Source organism: Hyposmocoma kahamanoa, unplaced genomic scaffold, assembly GCF_003589595.1.
Source record: "Hyposmocoma kahamanoa isolate Upper Pololo Valley unplaced genomic scaffold, ASM358959v1 86, whole genome shotgun sequence".
NCBI classification, from domain to species: Eukaryota; Metazoa; Arthropoda; class Insecta; order Lepidoptera; family Cosmopterigidae; genus Hyposmocoma; species Hyposmocoma kahamanoa.
In genome coordinates, this window is record NW_020654289.1 from 8,964,535 (window position 1) to 8,982,984 (window position 18,450).

The 18,450-nt window shown below is 35.8% G+C and overlaps 1 protein-coding gene across 1 annotated transcript; it reads right to left on the minus strand.

Moving 5' to 3' along the window:
• Positions 1-1,605: 1,605 nt before the first annotated feature.
• Positions 1,606-3,140, minus strand: LOC113234799 (forkhead box protein L1). The gene has a single exon (XM_026470290.1). It carries the CDS (start codon positions 3,108-3,110, stop codon positions 2,166-2,168), a length of 945 nt encoding a protein of 314 aa, XP_026326075.1. The 5' UTR covers positions 3,111-3,140; the 3' UTR covers positions 1,606-2,165.
• Between the last annotated feature and the right edge of the window lie 15,310 nt (positions 3,141-18,450).

Below are 18,450 nucleotides of genomic sequence, written 5' to 3' on the forward strand. Positions count from 1 at the left end.
ATCTTCCCTGTTGAAATTAAGATATATTTTTAATTTCATTAGCCTCACGCAGCATCCTGGGTAGATATCGAACTTCTTTTGCAAGAACCAAGAAAGTATTAAAATTTTACGGAAGATTAATGTAATAATATACTCCCTGTTAAAAGTTAAGAAATAAGGTATATTCATGGGTTTGTGACTACTATATAGCTAATATTCATTAGTTTGTTCTACATTTCAGTTATCCGGTGTTTTTCTTGAAAACATATATAAATATATCAGTATTAGAACATCGCCATCGTAATCGTATTTAAGTAATGAATGAAAAGTTTGCCTTAACATTAATATTTGAAATTTTTATTACAGATTTAAAATTAATATTTGAATTGACATTTTTTTGGATTAAAATTATACCAATAGTAATTATATTCGCTCATTTCTTAACCTCAAATGTTTACGAAAATAATTCGGTACCGCTGGGTTTCGCGTATGTACAATACCTACATGTAAATAAATACACAGATATATAAATAATACCTATACTAGTATCGTGCTACTGTTGTTCGTGTTCATGTGAAGTGGTAAAAGTGAAAAGTGATAACATCAAAATAGAAAAAAAGGCTGTTTAAATCAAAGGGATTCCATATCATCCAATCCCAAATAATACTAACCACAAATTGCCGAAAAAATTGTTTATCACACAATCGCCATGCGGACGATATAAATATTAATGGGAATTGGTTTTTATATTGTTGTAGCCGATATGCAAGTGATTTTATTGTCCCCTTGAACATTTTCTTTGACTGGCTAATGCCATTCATTGCCTCAAAAGGCAAACCACACGTAATTTTATAACTGGTGTGAGTAGTGGCTGATTAAATGTTGAATAATACGTAACTAAGCGTTTTCTTACAAATACTTGCGTAATTATTAGCAGTAATCATTTTCTAAAACGTAATTTATAAAAAAATGTATGGAAATACAAATGCAAGTTCTCAGACCGATTAGTAAACAATATAGTATTAGCACTATTTAAAAAGGTCCAAACAATAGATAAGAATGTTATTTAGATAATCACTTGACCCTTCCTCGAATTTGTAGATTTTCCTTTTATTCTACGTGAGAAATTTATGACTAATACTGTTTTCTGAGGTTATTCCTTTCTTCTACGTACAAATAGATTAAAAATGAACGTGCAAAAACAAATAGAGATTTTAGTACATTTTTTTCATTATTACCCACTGCACGTCCTTTTTGTAAGCATGCAGGAATTTAGATAAACAACATTTGTTTCCTTTGTGATACTGTAGTGCCTTTTCTTAATTTTGTATTAATAAATATAGTAATGCATTAATGAAATAAGGTTTTCATTTATAAGATAAATGTTACGAGAGAACGTATATTATACTCTAATTTATGAAGGTAGATATTTTTCCTACAAAGACATGGAAGGTCTGAGTAAATTAGCTTTCGTCTTGTTTTTATAGTATACTTTGAATATACCTTAACTCATTTGCCAATATACCCAATATTGACGGGGTTTTTGGTAGAAATTAAAGCATGAAATATGTATTATGACTTCTATTTATTCAGAGATTTTATAGAGTTCATATTCTTATAATTAAGAAGGTTTCTAGTAAATAAACAACAGTAGGTTTACAGGTTACTAATTATAACAGTAAGTATACAGTGTATATAATATACACATTTTATTTATTTACAAATAGACCTATGAGTATCTACAGGCGATTGGTCGATATCAGACTTTAATCATTAGATTCAGATATTACTACAATAGCCGTTCTAAGTACAGCTTTAAGTAGAGTAAATACGTACACTAAATTTACAATAATTTACACTTCATAGAACAATGTTATTACGAAAGTATACTTAGTACGAAAAGAGAATAGTTTTTTAAGTAAGTAGATGGAACATGAACTACCACAACGTGGAAGGAAAGTCTTCAACAGTATAATAGAAAAACACAAAAGAATTTATACGATCTACGTATAGTTGAATAGAAATTATAGTCAGAACTGTTATAAAGCTGGCGGGAGAAGAAATGTCGAAATTGTCGTCGTTCCGATGAGTATCCAACAGGCAACATTAACATATCACGGCAGGTCTACATACGATACTGCGATTCACATCATCATTTAGTTTTAGAGCACACATTCACATTCAGTTTAAGTATCTGGCGGGCGTTGCTGGTCGGTGGGACTGGGGAGCGCTGTAGGCGCATGACGGCGCAGTTGCTGCAGTAGCGCAGGCTCCAGTGCCGGCCACCAGCCTGGTAGCAATGGGTAGTGCGCCGCCGGCGCTAGAGGACGTCGTGCCTCCTCCTCGCTTCGTTCCTCTTGATCACTCGCCACCACATCGATGTCCTCTTCAGGTTCATCTTCGCAACTGCTCTCCCTCCGCGCTCGTTTCTCTGGCGCATCATCAGGTGCTAACAGCGACGCCACATCGAACTGCCGTTTGCGCGCCTGTCCCCCGCCAGGCAGCCGGGCCACTCCCCAGAAAGGCAGTGGCAGCGCTGTCGGCGGCGGTGATGAAGGAGGTGGCGAAGGAGAATCTTCGCCGTCATCGTCCACCGCTAAACCCATGTGTTTCCTCACTTTTCTCTGAGCTTTGCGTCTTCTGAAGTCACCTTTACGAAAGTCCTCTATATTTGCCGGATGAATCGCCCAGTAATGCCCTTTGCCATTCGCCGATCGTCCTGCTTTCACGAAACAGTCGTTGAGCGACAGATTATGTCGAATGGAGTTCCGCCAACCGGGCCCGCGGGATCGAAAGTACGGGTAATTGTCGAGAATGTGCTGGTAGATGTCGGAGAGAACGAGTTTACACTCGGGCGAGCTGAGGATTGCCATCGCAATGAGGCCGATGTAGCTATGCTGTGGTTTTGGTTCCTCGGGCTGCAGCACGCGCTGTTGCAGCAGCTGCATGGACAGCGCAAGTCGCGGCGCGTACGGCGGATAGCATGGCGCTACAGCAGGCGGATACAGGCGCAGTCGTTCGGCCACAGCATAATTGTACAGCTGGAGACGGTAGTGGTCGAGTGCTGCGGCGGCCACAGTTGGTGCGTCCTTAGCGAGTGGCCAGGGGCCTCCTTCGGGGCCACTGCACATGTTGCCGGTGCGAGGTCGCGGCGCACAGTGCGGCGCGGCAGGCGGCGCGCGTCCTCTGCCGCGGGGCCGAACCGCGCCAGCCAATCACCGTCGCGCTAGCTCACCGTGTACGTGTTTTTGTTTAGCGACGCCCCACTCCAGCCACGCGCCCTGCCTTGAGGCAATGGGTACCGTCACCAACGAACGTTACGGATCTTAATACTTATCAGTAAATCTATCTCATTAAAACGACTATCGAAATTAAGTTCAAATGTACTGCTATTGATAATAACTAAATATTATATTCGATCTACTTCATATGTGGAGCATGGATGAGTAGATAAAAACTTGACTTTTGAAGCAAATATATTAAAGTAAGTAATAAAGGACTAAAGGAAAAATTGATTTAAGTAACATTTTTTTGAAATTTGTTAACAGTTAACATTAATATATTCATTTATAGTACAAGCTAAATATTATTCTAAGGTATAAGTATACCAATACATATCTAAAATTGATTTCATTGTTTCACCATTCGAGCCTATAAGAATTACTTACTTTAGTGTTACTTTTGGTATGTACCCAACTGGGTACACATCAAAAGTAACACTTAGATTCACTATGATTGACTAATGAGAACAGCTAGCTAGCTACAGGTGAAGACTGAAAATCAGCAATGCTGAGTCTTTAACCTTTTTGTCCACATCACTTAATTCTTTTTTTCTATTCGTTTTTTAAGTATTCTGTTCCCTATGTTTTGTGGAGAAATAAATATCTTTTTATTTATTTATTTACTGCAAAAATGTTACTTTTTTAAAAATACTTCAAGGGTAATTTTCAGGTTAGTTTTTTCTACCTAATTTTGGTGGTACCTAATTTTCATTATTTAAACATTTTATAATATTGTCTTAATATTACTTATATAAGTCATTGCTACATATTCAGGAGTAGTGTCCTGAGATATTATATAATATTAAACGATGATGTATTCGAATACTTAAATAATAACAATTACCACGGAAATTAGGTAGAGAAAACCAACCTGATAATTACAGTTTAAAAAAGTTGAATACGTCGTTAGTATTTAGTTTTGAACATAGCATCACTATAAGGGGGCATCCTGCATTTCAGTCCGCCTCGTCGTCCGCCGCGTAATGCTGAATTATGAATGTAGTCGCAGCGTGCAAGCCATCCTGCAAAGCGTTCTGGGAGACTCCATACGTGGGCTACATGATTTTCCCAATGTTCAGATAATTTCTTCTCGAGTTTTCTGACAACTTAGAAGTTGATAGTCAAATTCAAGTTAAGGAAGATTTATCGGTTCACAAACATTGTAATTTTCGATCATAATTATTGTACCAACGTTAGAGAAATCATGGCAAATGCAAACGACGCTTAAAATAAAATGTCAAAATATAAGTCTTGAAACGACTAGCACTAGTCGATCCACAACAAATATCTACAATATTTTAATTACGTACCTAGGTACTACATATTAAAAAAAAATTTTTTCTCCAACTTACTTCAATTTTATAACATATTTTTGTTTTTACAACAAAATTTGCGAGTTGAAAATAGGCATTGGCCTTTGTAGATTAAATTTTCTAGCCATAAGAAAGCGTTAGAAGTGGAAAATGGTTATATTTTTCTTTTCTTCCATATTAAGCATATTTAACACCTTTCTTTAATGCTATGTTTTTATATTACATTTATTTAGCACTCATTTAGCAGTACACACAATAAGTGGAAAGATTTGAATGAATATTATTTTGATTTGTCTGCCATCTGTACTTCGCAAAACCGTTACAAATGACAACTTCGTAGCGAGTGCTTCCCTGTTATTTCAGAGATATCACAACACACAACAACACATTACTTCGCGCGAAAGAGATGTACACACAAAAATATCCTTTCTCGCATGTTAGAGAGGGATGGAGCATGTGCAACAGTTTCGCATTTATCACGGCTGTGATACCCTCACATTTTACCAATCGAGTTCCAACTTTAACGTAACGTGATAAGTTTGAAATCTGCGTAGCTTTTTCTAAGCGTTAGTGCATTGTTTGGACCTGAATGAGAAACGAAAATAAAGACACTGCGACAGAATGGCGCGAGTGGGAGAAGGATAGACGATATATCGATGTGCCAACAATGCAGTTGCCGCCCATTTAAATACGCCATTTTGTTCAATGTCTCCACGCTTTTGTATTTCAGAAAGCAGTGTTTCGCGGGTAACGAAATTACAGGAAATATTTACCTATTTGCAGCGTAGACAACGCTACGGGAAACCGTAGCTGTCTCATAGCGGGAATTTTTAGTTTTCTTATAATTTTTTTTGCGTGTAAAGTTGTTATCATGTACTTAATTACTTTTCGTCGTTGCTACGTAATAACAATTCTCAGTAGCTCATTGGTATACGAAATGGAACTAAACTTGATTGTGAAAATTCTAATCAGTAGTTTCTGAATAATTTTTGGAGGTATAGCAATGAACAATATTAAAATTCAGGTGGGGGCGCGCGTCAATACACTTTTAAACAAGCGCGGGCAACCGCCTACCCACCGACAAACACGCGTTATAACTCATTCGTTTTGTTCAGTCAATAAAATACAAATTGGCCACGCAAAAGGTTTACACAAACAATTGAAATTCGCGGCGTAAACTATTCACTCCGAATTCCCTTTGGTGATTTATATAGATAGTTTTATTGACATTAAACAGTTATCATCCTATAGCTTAGAAGTACTACGTGTCAGTAAAGTACACGAACTATTTTAAAGTAGGTAATTGGTAGTACCTGAGTGGACAATCTGGATAATACACTAGTAAGGTCATTCATTTTATAACATATCGATCAGATCTAAATCAATAATTTAAGAATAGTTTGTTCCCTAAATTGATCTTACAGAGAATTCAAAACCAGGACCTCTCCATTTAGTGCTCATAGTACTGACCACTGAACCACCGAGATCGTCAAAGTATCATCACAGATTAGAACGCACTAAAACACGAAATTAATATAAGCTGAACACTAGGTAATTGTAACATTTTTTTACTGAAATGGTCCCGCTATTAGTTTTTTTATTTATTTATTAAAAAACAGAATACTTAAACTAAAACTTAAGTATAGTAAGACGCCTTTCAAAAACCCCTTTAAAGGGTTTACACGATAATAGAATGGACCGCAATGTAACTAGCCACTTTTATTACAAGTACCATAACAAAACAAGTACTTAGACAGTAATTTTGCGAATTTTTTTTGCAAATGCAAAGAAATCTTAGCATTTATAAACATATCTTTTAGTAAATGTACAGATATTTTGTTTAGAATGTCAGGTAGTATGTACTTTAACTTACTTACGTCTTTTTTATTATCATTATCTCTATCACATGAGATGGAAAGTGATGAGGTCGATAATGCAGCATACACACTTGTACAATGCCTATTCACTCTCATCACGAAATGGCAGAAGAATTAATATTAATTAGTCATAGAATTAAGGATTTTTTAAATTTCTTTCAGTTTTTTAAATTCCAAAATACAGCAATGACAACCAAATTTGTCAGCCTTGTTAAAAGAATCCCATAAATAAAAGCTATTTGCACCTACATTTATTTATCTTTGCATCTCTAAACTTTTGTAGACCCGTTACAATAACTAGTAACTCATTTATCATTGAAGATTTGTCGTCTGTTTTGAAGAGCTTGACTGACAAATTATGTAGATTAAGGAAGGATTGAGGTTAGTTCTACCTGGCGTCTCCGGCCAGCCGCGTAATTGCTCGCGCGCGGAGGCGGGCCGCCCCGCCTCCTCGCCGCTACACTCTTTGGAACATGCTGTATTGTACTACGGTCCCGTATTGTTCGATATATAGGTTGCCCATTGTTATTGTTTGACATATGGGGTGTTCGTTTGTTTTTATTAATATCAAGCTGCTTCCCGCGACTTCGTCTGGGTAGAATAAGTACTTCCAATAACCTACTGTACTATAGTAATTTTCATAATTTCTCTGGTTCTCCATACAAACTTTCAGCCCCAATTTTACTTTAAGACTTACTTTTGTGACAAAAAGCAGCCTATTTCAGTAGCATAAAACTAATCAAGGTAGTAACACAAGTGCAACTACAGTCACGAACCATCACCAAAAATATACCCGTAAACATACTCGTGAGAGGCAAACATGTATCAGGATTTATTTTGAACTCTACCGTTCTTAAGGCGATTCCTTGAGAATGAGTAAGAAACTCTTTGAATCGCCCTTTGTAAATGGGCATTTGTAGACATTTATCATTTACAGTATTCATTTGAAACATCATAAATTAAGACAAACAGAAAGATTAGGTACGAGGATATAGTTTTTGTTTCACTATAATTTTAAACCTCGTAAATGTCAAATTTTTATTATCAACCGTAAACGAATAATAGAAGCGTATACCTGCAGTTATGTCTTTGTGAAGACTGCTGTAAATTACAGTCAATTTGGATATATTATGTGAACGATAATATGGAACCTAAGGAAGTAACCAACGAGTTTGCGAGGGATGGAGATGAATGTGTAAAATAAAACATCTACTGCTGAACACAGGTCTACCCTACGTTAGTTCTAACTATCTAGTGTCTAGGTAGTGAATCTTTTCTGATATGCAAGTTTTAACTTTAGCGATAGGTAATTCCAACGTTCAGAAATGAAATTCATAGAGCATTCGAACCAAGGAACTCCCAATTCCAGAAAGCAACTGTTCCTCATCCGGCTATCACCGCTCGGGATTTTTTTTATTAAAAAATAAGTGCACATTTGACCTCCAACTCACCTGATAGAAGTGACGATGAGGTCAACGATGTAGCAAGCATGCATACTTTCGCCTTGAAGAGGTCCAAGTTTTAGCTTTCGGGAAATAAGTCCGCAGGTAGACAATTCCACTCCTTAGCGGCTCGCCGTATAAATGTGGAAGCAAAACGCTACGTGCGAATCTTGGGAATATCCACAATATAGGAGTGGAACCCCAGCCTAAATACGTCTAGTCCACAGACGATGGAAGAGGAAGGCGGAATCAAATCATGCAATAACGTCGCACCTTATCTCCGTGATATATCCTGTAGAATACCGATAAGCAGGCAACTTTACAGTGGTGTTCAAGGCTCTGCAGCTTCGTTTCTATTAAATATGAGTCACCTATAAGCCACTTAGCACGCTTTTCAACTGAATCCAAGGTGGCTAGTTGGTATTTAGCAGAGCCATCTCATAAGTGGCAGCAATATACTCCATTCACGACTGGACTTGTGATGTGAGATGCTAAATAAGCAAAAAATATACTCCCTATATTTTAATATCAATTTTGATCAATATATGGTGTACATGATAACTGAATTCACAGTTCCTATAGTTAATTACTGCATTTTAAAAGTTTACTACTCAAAATCAACAAACTCAAAATAAGTTGCTGAGGCAAATAAATAATTAAAGCATTTTAATGTTTTCTACAGCTTTTATTTGACAGTAAATCTTTCAACTTCATAGAATTAATTACAATGTATGTTCAGTAGATATCGTTGTTTAATAACTAATTATTTATATGCCAATTACGACTATTAAATATCTTTGCGCATAATGCTTGCACCCTGTATACCTAACGTTTGCGTTTCTTTATCATGTACACACCATAGTTTTCTCTGTTTGTATTATTGTACCATAAAGACATACATAAGTTCATCGTCATCAACCCGTTATTCTGTGCAACTGCTGGGTACGGGATACGGGCTTGGAAGCGGAGGGTTATAAGGCCACCTCCGCCACACAGGGCCAATTTGGGTCCTTCACGTGTTTTCCAAGGGTTTTGAACCTCCTTCGACATTCATTTCTCATCACGATGTTTTCCCTATTAAAAATTCACAAAATGTATGTAACTTAGAAATTCCGAATTATAAATTAAATAGGTACATACCGTCACAGGTTTTCAATCCATCGATCTCTCATAGAAAAAGTAGGTATCCTTTCTCCTACTGAATTGCTGTAGGTAGTAGGTATGCTTCTAACGTAAAATTCGTAAAAAGCACGTGTGATAATACGTCAAAAGTCCTTTTATAACATGAAAATCACAAATGGTTTGCTCAAAATTCTCTTTTTTTTTCTTTTAATTTTATAAACGTGCATTTTCATTTTTAAATAGAATATTTAACTAAGTCTATCTCATTTCAATGTTGTGCACAATAATAATTGTCATCTGTTCCAAGCTAAAGAGTGTTGTAGTATTAAATTAATATTAAGTATTGTACATGGTTTGTGAACTGTTATTGTGTCTAAATAAGAAATAAATAAAATACTACGAACAATATGAAACAAATTATGTATGTATGCATTGACTTACGTGAAATTTTATGACCCTCTTATTTAAGGATAAAAAGTTATCGATTAATTTAGCTCTTAAATTTTTTAAACATCTCTCCTGAAAACTTTTAATTTTTCAGATAAGGCCTTATTACATCAAGCATGCAAATAATTCAATTTTTGAGCAGGTATTATTATATAAATCACCAGTATGTCCTTTCAATGGAGTCCGCGTTGTACTTTGGTCCGCTCTACCGTAAGTGACTTTGTGTCTATGCGTAAAGGGAGATATCCACTGCTCTTTTCTCCCAAGGGAATCTAAAAAAAAATTAGTAAACAGTTATATTATTTTTGGTATTCTATTGTCTTATCTAAAAAAAGTAATATTTAATTTCGTGCCACATTTAGATCGCCGCCCGTCGGAATATTGAATTAGATCCAATAGACTTTGTGTGGAAAACTGTTCACAAAATATTTTGGCGTCACAAAGGAGGCATTAGCGGGGAGGGAGATACCGCCTCGCGATAATTTGATGCAAATCACCCTCCCTGCGGCCCCGCACACCCGCAGCCACCACCGACTGAGTTTTACTATGGTTGCGGAATTTGTTTATGTGTACCGGGAAACAACTTCTAAACTTTGACGTCGATCGATGATAAAGTGAATGTTTTCGCCTCGTTTTCGACGCGACTGCCGCAGCTGTGTTGTTTTGAATAATAAAATACACGAGATTAATAAAAAAACTAAATAAGATAGGTTAGTTGCTTATATATAAATGATTGTTTTTGTATTCTGGACAATAATTTCAATAGATAGAAAAGAAAACACAAATATACCTAAACCTTAATGAAAATATTACCAGTACATTTAAGTGTGTTGTGTGGTAAAATCAAAAACAATATTTCTAAGCATTTACAAAGAATTTAAATATTAGAAGCCATAACGACAAAATCTGCAATATTTAAAGCCCTACTGGCATTCTGTCCTCGGGGCTTTGCGGCGAACGAGAATGGCGTCTGCCTTTGTACACCTACTCAAGTTTCCTGTGTACTTATAAGATTTTGTGTAACAGTTTCCATAACAGCTATTCGAAAATCTGAAGAAGAGTTAGGAAATGTGGTTACGAAATAAATGTGCAAAAAAGACTATAAAGTAACGTACACTTACAAAGTAAAGACTGAAAAGTTTATTTATAAAGTCTGAAATTGTGGCGCTGTGTATTTTTGCAAAGTGCAAATTAAAATTAATTTATTGCTTTAAACGTAGTACGTACCACACCACTTTATTTTCCTTTTATAAGAAAATAAGTCGCAATTGACCTCCATGTCATATAGAAAGTGACGACGAGGTTGACGATGTACACACCTAAATAATACCTATTCACTCTCGTCTTGAAAGGCCCAAGTCATACCATTCAGGGAACAAATATGCAGGCAGGGAATTCCTCTTCCTCCTCCGCTGCCGTTCATCATATAAATGAGAAAGTATTGATTGAGAATTACTTAATAGTATCTTTACTGTTTCACATCACATTTTTGATGAAATTACAGGCATATGAGATTTATCAACCTATGTCTCAGCGTGCCAGGCGCAATGGTAGTGCCCCTCCGATCTTTGTGTTTTAAAGTTCCGAGTGGCACTGCAACTGTTATCGACAGACGTGTCGCTTACTATCAGACGCACGACTTGTTCGTCCCGTCACTTGGAATCATTTAAAGAAAAACATATAGCTATTTTTCAAATTAATGAATGGTATTTAATTTGCTTGAAATATGGTTCAAAAATAGGTCGTACAAATATAAATAATAAAACATTGATTAATAATAATATTATATATTTACAAAAAATAACACTAGGTGGTATATAGCTTTTCGTAACAGTTAAGCGATTACTGGATTACTGGCTAGCTGGCTAAACCACAGATTACTTAATAGTTACAAAACTAGGAAAACTGTGTCTTAGGAGTCAGTGATCCGTTGTGAACACAATCATTTTTAGGTATAATATTAATAATATATATTGAGCTATAGATAAATGTTATTTAAATTTTGTAACATTAAAGGCAAAACAGTCCTTTTTACCGATATTGGCGTGCAAATCTAAATAATTCTAAAGCAAAGCTATTAAGTATTGAGACTACATACTTACTACTATTATTACAGAGATAATCATTGTCATGACAATAAAAAAAGAAAAATAATTCTTTTTTATCAAATAAACATTTTTGGTGAACGTTTGACCACAATTTCACCTTATGTTAAACGATGATGTAGAAGACGATGTTACGCATTTGTCTAATAAGTGCCTATACACTCTTGCCGTGAATAACCTAAAATGTAGGCTTCGAGAAATACAAACGACGACAGCGTATTCCACTTTTTTGTCGTCGACATTAGGAAGGATAAAGCAAAGCTGCCTCTGTGGCCGAACGGTTACCATGCCGGACTGCCACGCAGAGGTCCCAGGTTCGATTCCCGGGCCGGGAGAAATATTTGTATGGCCTACATTTATTTCTCTCGTGAGTTTGGGTGTAATTTGTGGTTGTCTATGTGTGTCCATGGCACCCGCGACACAGGGTTTCCCTAGTGCGGGGCTATGTTGAGTGTGTGCGTTATTATTAAAAAAAAAAAAAAAAAAAAAAAAGCGATTAGTGGTAAGTCAATGATATAAGAAACAGTACAGTATCAGTAGAGCTCCTAGTGGGAGCTCGTCCAGGGAGACATTACCACCTTACATATTTCTGCCGCTAAGCAGTAATGTGAGCATTACACGTTCCGGTTTTGAAGCGCAAGGGTGCTGGTGAAATTACAGGCACATAGGACTTGTCAACTTATGTCTCTGGGTGACGGGTGTAGTGGCAGTGCCCCTTCTGACAATGATCTTTGCGATTTAAGGTTTTGAGTTGCTATTCCAGGTATGTCGCTTACCACAGGCGCAAATCTTGTAGAGCAACACACGATGAGCAACATTACGTAATTACCTACTGCTTGGTGGCATAAATAAGGTGGCAGTACTTACCTAGACGAACTCTTTCACAAGGAACTCTAATGCTACTAAAAATGAAATAGAGGCTGGTATGAATGATAGTGATCATTGGGAAGGTATTACTGTGAAATTAATAAACTATTATTATTAAAAAACTCTGTAGGAAGCCGTAGTTATTTGGATGACAAAGGATGTTGCGGATGTAATACGCTTATTTTGAGATAAGCTCCTTCCCCTGACGTCGAGAAGAGGCCCCGATACGATTACGTGCTGTACCAGATTATAAATTGTAGTTTTTCTTGGTAATCTATTTCAATGTAGGTTTACTTGATTAAATGCAAACAGTGAATTGTACGAGAAAAGGTAATAATGAGTTCTTTCATATTGTCACACCCTTGACTAACTATCGTAATAAATATTGGTACAATTTTTAAGATCAACGTATTTGCGGTGTCGAAATTTACACTCCATCAACTCATTGTATCAGGGAATTCTATTTATGGTTGTTGTTAAGAATATTTAAATAACGTTATCAACCCATTTATACGTCCAACTGCTGGACACGGGTGACTTAACTGTTTTTAAATAGAGAATTCTGAACTCTATCTTACGCTGTTAAAAAACCGATATTTGACTACAAGTCACTTAGCCGCGTTTTAGTTAATAGACGGCTGAATTTCTTAGTTTGTCTGTGCACGTAACTTAAAATAATAATAAAAAAAATAAAAATTGTTTACTTTCAATCAACTAAAAGCCCAAACGATTTAGTAAGTTAGTAACATGACACGCCTTTTAACTATATTTTGTTGGTTTTAATAACATAAATAGATTGTTTAATTTAGGTTATATAAAAAATATATAATATATTTATCAGTGGTCCTGAAGAAAATTGTTAAATAAAAAATATTTTGTAGAACTAAGAAAGTTACTCTTCCTGCTTTAACGGAAAAATTTACAAGCACTTACAAACAATTCACACACTATATAGCACGACTATAGCAAACAGTTAGGTTTATTATATATAGGTTTATTTTGTAATGCATGCACCGTCGTCGTCCACCTCATCGTCACTTTCCATCAGGTGAGATGTAGGTCAAATGTGCACTTATTACAACATAAAAGAAGGTAATAGGTACCCAGCCATCCAGGTGGCAGTAAGCCACCGTGCATCTCAGTGAACCTCCGGAAGACTGCAGCGTCTATCCAGTCCGCTATCATCTTTAGGATCTTGTTGCTGCTCCCCCTCGTTCTTCAGATGACGTAACTTAAGCTTAACATTTTGTTATAAATGCATCTTGTATCATTCGTTTACGCTTGCTAGCCATACATGCAAGGTCTATTTTCTTCGTGAATGCTATTTTGATTATCATTGTCATCACGTTTCCTTTTATTTAATAGGTATCATGTTGGCACATACTAATCACACAGAAGACTCTAATGGCATGGTAGAAGGACTGCAAAAAACAAAAAAACATTCCCTAACGTCGGTCTCTAATTTTCCGAACAATCCTGAAAGAGAAAACCGTACAAAAGCACGTACGTAGTATGTTGTTGTTTTCGGGTTGCCTCTGTTTTTGGGGAGAAGCTCGAGAGGGAGTAAATTACCTACTGAGCTAGGGAGAAGCCGCCCGCCTTCGTGTCATACGTCTAAGTACAAATACAGTATTCGTTTAGGTAGTGTATTAGTTCTATGTTCAAAGTATTAGTACATGTTAGTTGGAATAAAATTTGTCACTGTTGTTTTATTTATTTAGAGATTTTTGATTTTATTGTAGTAAGTCACAGGCCGAACAAATCTTGTGCTTGCCATGGTGTTATATCTATATCAGTTTCAGTGCCACTCAGAGCTTTAAATCGCAATGACAAGAGGGACATTGCCACTGCGTCTGTCGCCATAAGACAAAGAAAAGTTGATAAGTCTCCACTTCACCAGCAACCTTAGCCTTCAAAACCGGAACGCATTAATAGGTAAGGTGGCACTACTTCCTTAGACGGACTCTTTCACATGGAGCTCTATTGTTACTAGGTTATAATCTAAATCTCTTAAGTTCTTACTGACAGGAATGAGCTTTTACTAAAATAAGCATCATGCGCTAGTAAGTGTTGTCGAGGTGCGGATTTCACTAATCACTGTCACTTGAAATTAGGCCAATAAAGATTTTGTTATATTGTCAATAAATAAGAAAAGTTTCTTAGCCCACTTGAGCTAATATTTATTCTTCCAAGAAACACATTACAAGAACTACAATAAAGATATATCACTCCAACACTCGAATCACTTATTTTATTAAGGCGCGATATATTTTTTGCGTAACTCAGGTAACGTAACACAAGCGCCTCTATTCAACGTAACTCTATACAAATTGGTACCCCCATTCTTACTTGTGACACTTTTATACCTCCCGATTAACAATCACAAACGAAATTAGAGCCCAATAATATTATTAAGTTTTTTTCTTCGCCCCAAGCAAGCAATAAAGCAAGTCCCCTTTCCCACTGACTTAATATTTTGAATAAGTAAAGCGTCAGTTTGCTCGGATTACCACCTACGTATTTGTGTAAACACAATAAATATTTTTTGGGAGCTCCCTTTATCTGTTAAGTGTAGATGGAAGATATTCCGGGTGTTTAAGATTCGGGCTTGAGATAAGTGGTCGCCAATTTTTCCGTTAAAGCAGGAAGACGTAATACGAGTGACTTTCTTAGTTTTACGAAATGTTTTTTATTTGGTAGTTTTCTTCAGGGCCACTATTAAACTAACTACATTCTTTATATTTAAACATTGCATTTTCATATTAAATACTCATTCAAATCCTTGTTATGTGGTCATAATATATGTAGTAGTAGTCCAATGAGCGAATGTCTGGTTCTCAAAGTAGAAGCCGTAGTCATAGGGTGCCTACAGATTTGCTCTATTTTTGACTGTCGTTATTGTCGCTCGATATGGTGTGTTTTGACGATCAATAGGTGCCTATAGATTTGTTTAATTTTTGACGATCGTAATTGGCGCTTGATGTGCTGCGTTTTGAGGACTAATAAATCTGTCAGCTAACAGGTTTGCTCCTTGCACAATTGTATCGATCGCTACTGTCGCCTGTTAGCGATAGATAAATATCAATACTAAAAATTTATAGCAATTGAAATTCCAGTGTCGATAGACATAAAATGCGCGGTCGATCGTCTGTTCCTTATACATTTACTTGAGTTTGTGTTATTGCACGTGTTGATCTACAAAAAATACGATGTCGATGGTCTGCTGCTTACACATGTTCGTTTTGTTTGATCATACGTGACAATCGTCAAAAATCGAGCAAACTGTAGACACCTTTGTTTATAAAACTAGTAGACGCTAATGTTCAACCTGATCTCTCATATACTATCCCTTCTTTACAACATTTTGTTCAACCCCACATTCCCACACTACCTTAAGGATAGATTTCGTTTCCGACACTGCTCGAATAGTCACTCACTACGTTCTTCAGAAAATCTTAGTCTCAAAATGCCATTGCACTCCACTTCCTTTTATGATTTCTCTTTCTCTACACACGCTGTTCGTCTCTGGAACTCCCTCCCAGCTACAATTAGACAAGCGCAGTCATTAAACATATTTAAGAATCAAATTAACTCATTTTATCTTTCACAAGGACAATAAACTGCTGCTAGGCTGCTTCTATATCTTTAAAATATGTAAATATTGTGTACGTATGTAGGAATAAAATGTTATGTAATTGTATGTTATTATATATTATACATATGTGTATGTGTATATGTATGTATGTGTATATATATATATATATATATATATAAATATTCTATGTATATATATATATATATATATATATATATGTATTTATTATATTGTATTCGTGTGTATATTTAGAACTATAATATGTTGTTTAATAAATTCTATATGTGTGTGTAATTATTTTTATCTAGCACCCCCGCTTTTATTCATGTACAATCTCTCTCCATCCTAAGGTTGTCTGGAAGAAATCGCTGTAAGCGATAAGACCGCCAATTGTTACCCGAGTAATGTGTTTAGTTTTGTCCTGTATACTGTAATCTGTATATTGTAATGTGGTGCTAACAATAAAGAATTTTCTATCTATCTATCTATCTGATCTTTAATGTTCCTCGTATAATAATGTCTTGTAATACTGAGATGCCATGCAATTGTCTAGACATAAGAAAAAAAAAATTATTTGAGAGATCGCCGTCGTCCGAATCCTTGTGGCGGCGTGTACTTATGACTGTAATTTCTAAGTTATGTATGCATTTGTGAAAGTTTAGTAGCTATTCCTCTCGCTAACGGTGAAGGAAACGATGACCTTTCCTAAAAAGATTCATTTTACAACCTCCTTGTAGGAATGTGGCGGCTTTACAAAAAAACATCGATTTGGAAATTTTTGATCCAAGATCCAAAGTATTTAAACGAGTAATAAAGCAACTTGCGCTTGTATAGATTTTTCACCCCCTCCTGGACGCTTTAGTATTAAGTAAGTAGTAAATTATCTGCAAATTTAAAAGTAGTTCTATCTTGTTATTTTAGAATGATGTATCAACATATGTAGGGTTACAATCTTACTAGAATGAACAGAACTTTGTTAAATCATATTAAATTTGTATCAATGTAATTTGATTGTTATCTGTTTTGTTGTCCATATAAAAAATAAATAAATGACCTGCACGTCGAATAAACTTCACAGCACTCGGAAAACCTGTGAAGTCTCACTTAGGACCTATTAAACAACAGAAAAGAATACCTACCAAAGCACTTAGTTTATTTTACCATCTTTTTCTTTAAAAAAAAAAGTAAATTGTACAAGAAGGTATGTTTAATTCTTGCAATTACGAACGCTGAGCAGTTGGCTGTATGAGTTTTCTTTTGCCTGTTTATATAGTTCATTGTTGGACGATTGTTGTCAATTGTACCTAAGTCGATAGATTTAAAAGTAGATTAGCGGGCATTAAGAGTCGATACTACCTCAGCTCGAATTCAAATTTTTCCCGTACTGAATCGGTTTTGTTGCGCGATTCGAGCGACAGGGACACCTGCTTTATTTTAGAACTTTTTTTTAAACGAAATTAAGGCCATTTGAAAAGTGTATAATGTAATATACTTACGTGTTCTATTAAGTTCAGTTGATATAAAAAAATCATTGGTATATGTAAAGTACCTATTGAATACAGCGGGTTTTCTTGTAAAGTTTCGAGGTAAGTTTCTATTTATTTTTTTTCTATCGTAAAAATTTTTATGAATCGTTTTTTCACACCTTATACTAATCAGTGTATATCCTCAATTTTACTACGTATATATTTTTTCCAAAGTGATTCATTCAACACTTTCACCGTTATGCGGCACCAACCAAAACCATTTGAGGTTGTATCGACTCTTAAAGATTTTCATACTTACTTTGCTGTGCAGAGTACTGTAGCCTAAGACCTCTCCCTACGAGGAGTGCCCAGCAGTGGGACGTGCGGTTAGTATTGGCTGAAATGAGTTAATGATGAATATTATAAAGTACATACACCTACATATCTCTGTATATACATCGCATATACCGTATTTTATATGCATCATGTATAATATCAAGTGGGCACATTGATATTTGCAGTATGAAAATATTACCATACTATTATAATATTTATAGCACCTAATAATTACTTTCCAAAACGCCTTAACGCCAAAACGTATATTAACTGCCTGTAATGAAATGTTAACAAAATGTAAATCATCCGATTATCTGTTTCCTAATCCTAATGACAGATTGAAAAAGCCATTATCAACTCGAACAGTAACACACTTCTCGATACAACAATGAGTACATCTCACAGAGCAGCAGCAGGAACTCTATATTATTATTAAACACTACTACATTTAATGGGGTCGTCATGCGTGGTAGAGTGTACATTGATGGGTAACTAAACGAGGATTAAGCGAGATATTAAGTGGATTACCGCCCGTGTGCGCCCTTCCCAATGGCACAATACCACTTGAGTTCACGGCTACTGGTCGTCGCTTGTCAAAATAATCAATTGTTGGTTTCACG

What these genes read in the sequence shown, in the direction of transcription:
- LOC113234799 (XM_026470290.1), bottom strand. Translation starts at nt 3,110, where the DNA reads ATGTGCAGTGGCCCCGAAGGAGGCCCCTGGCCACTCGCTAAGGACGCA.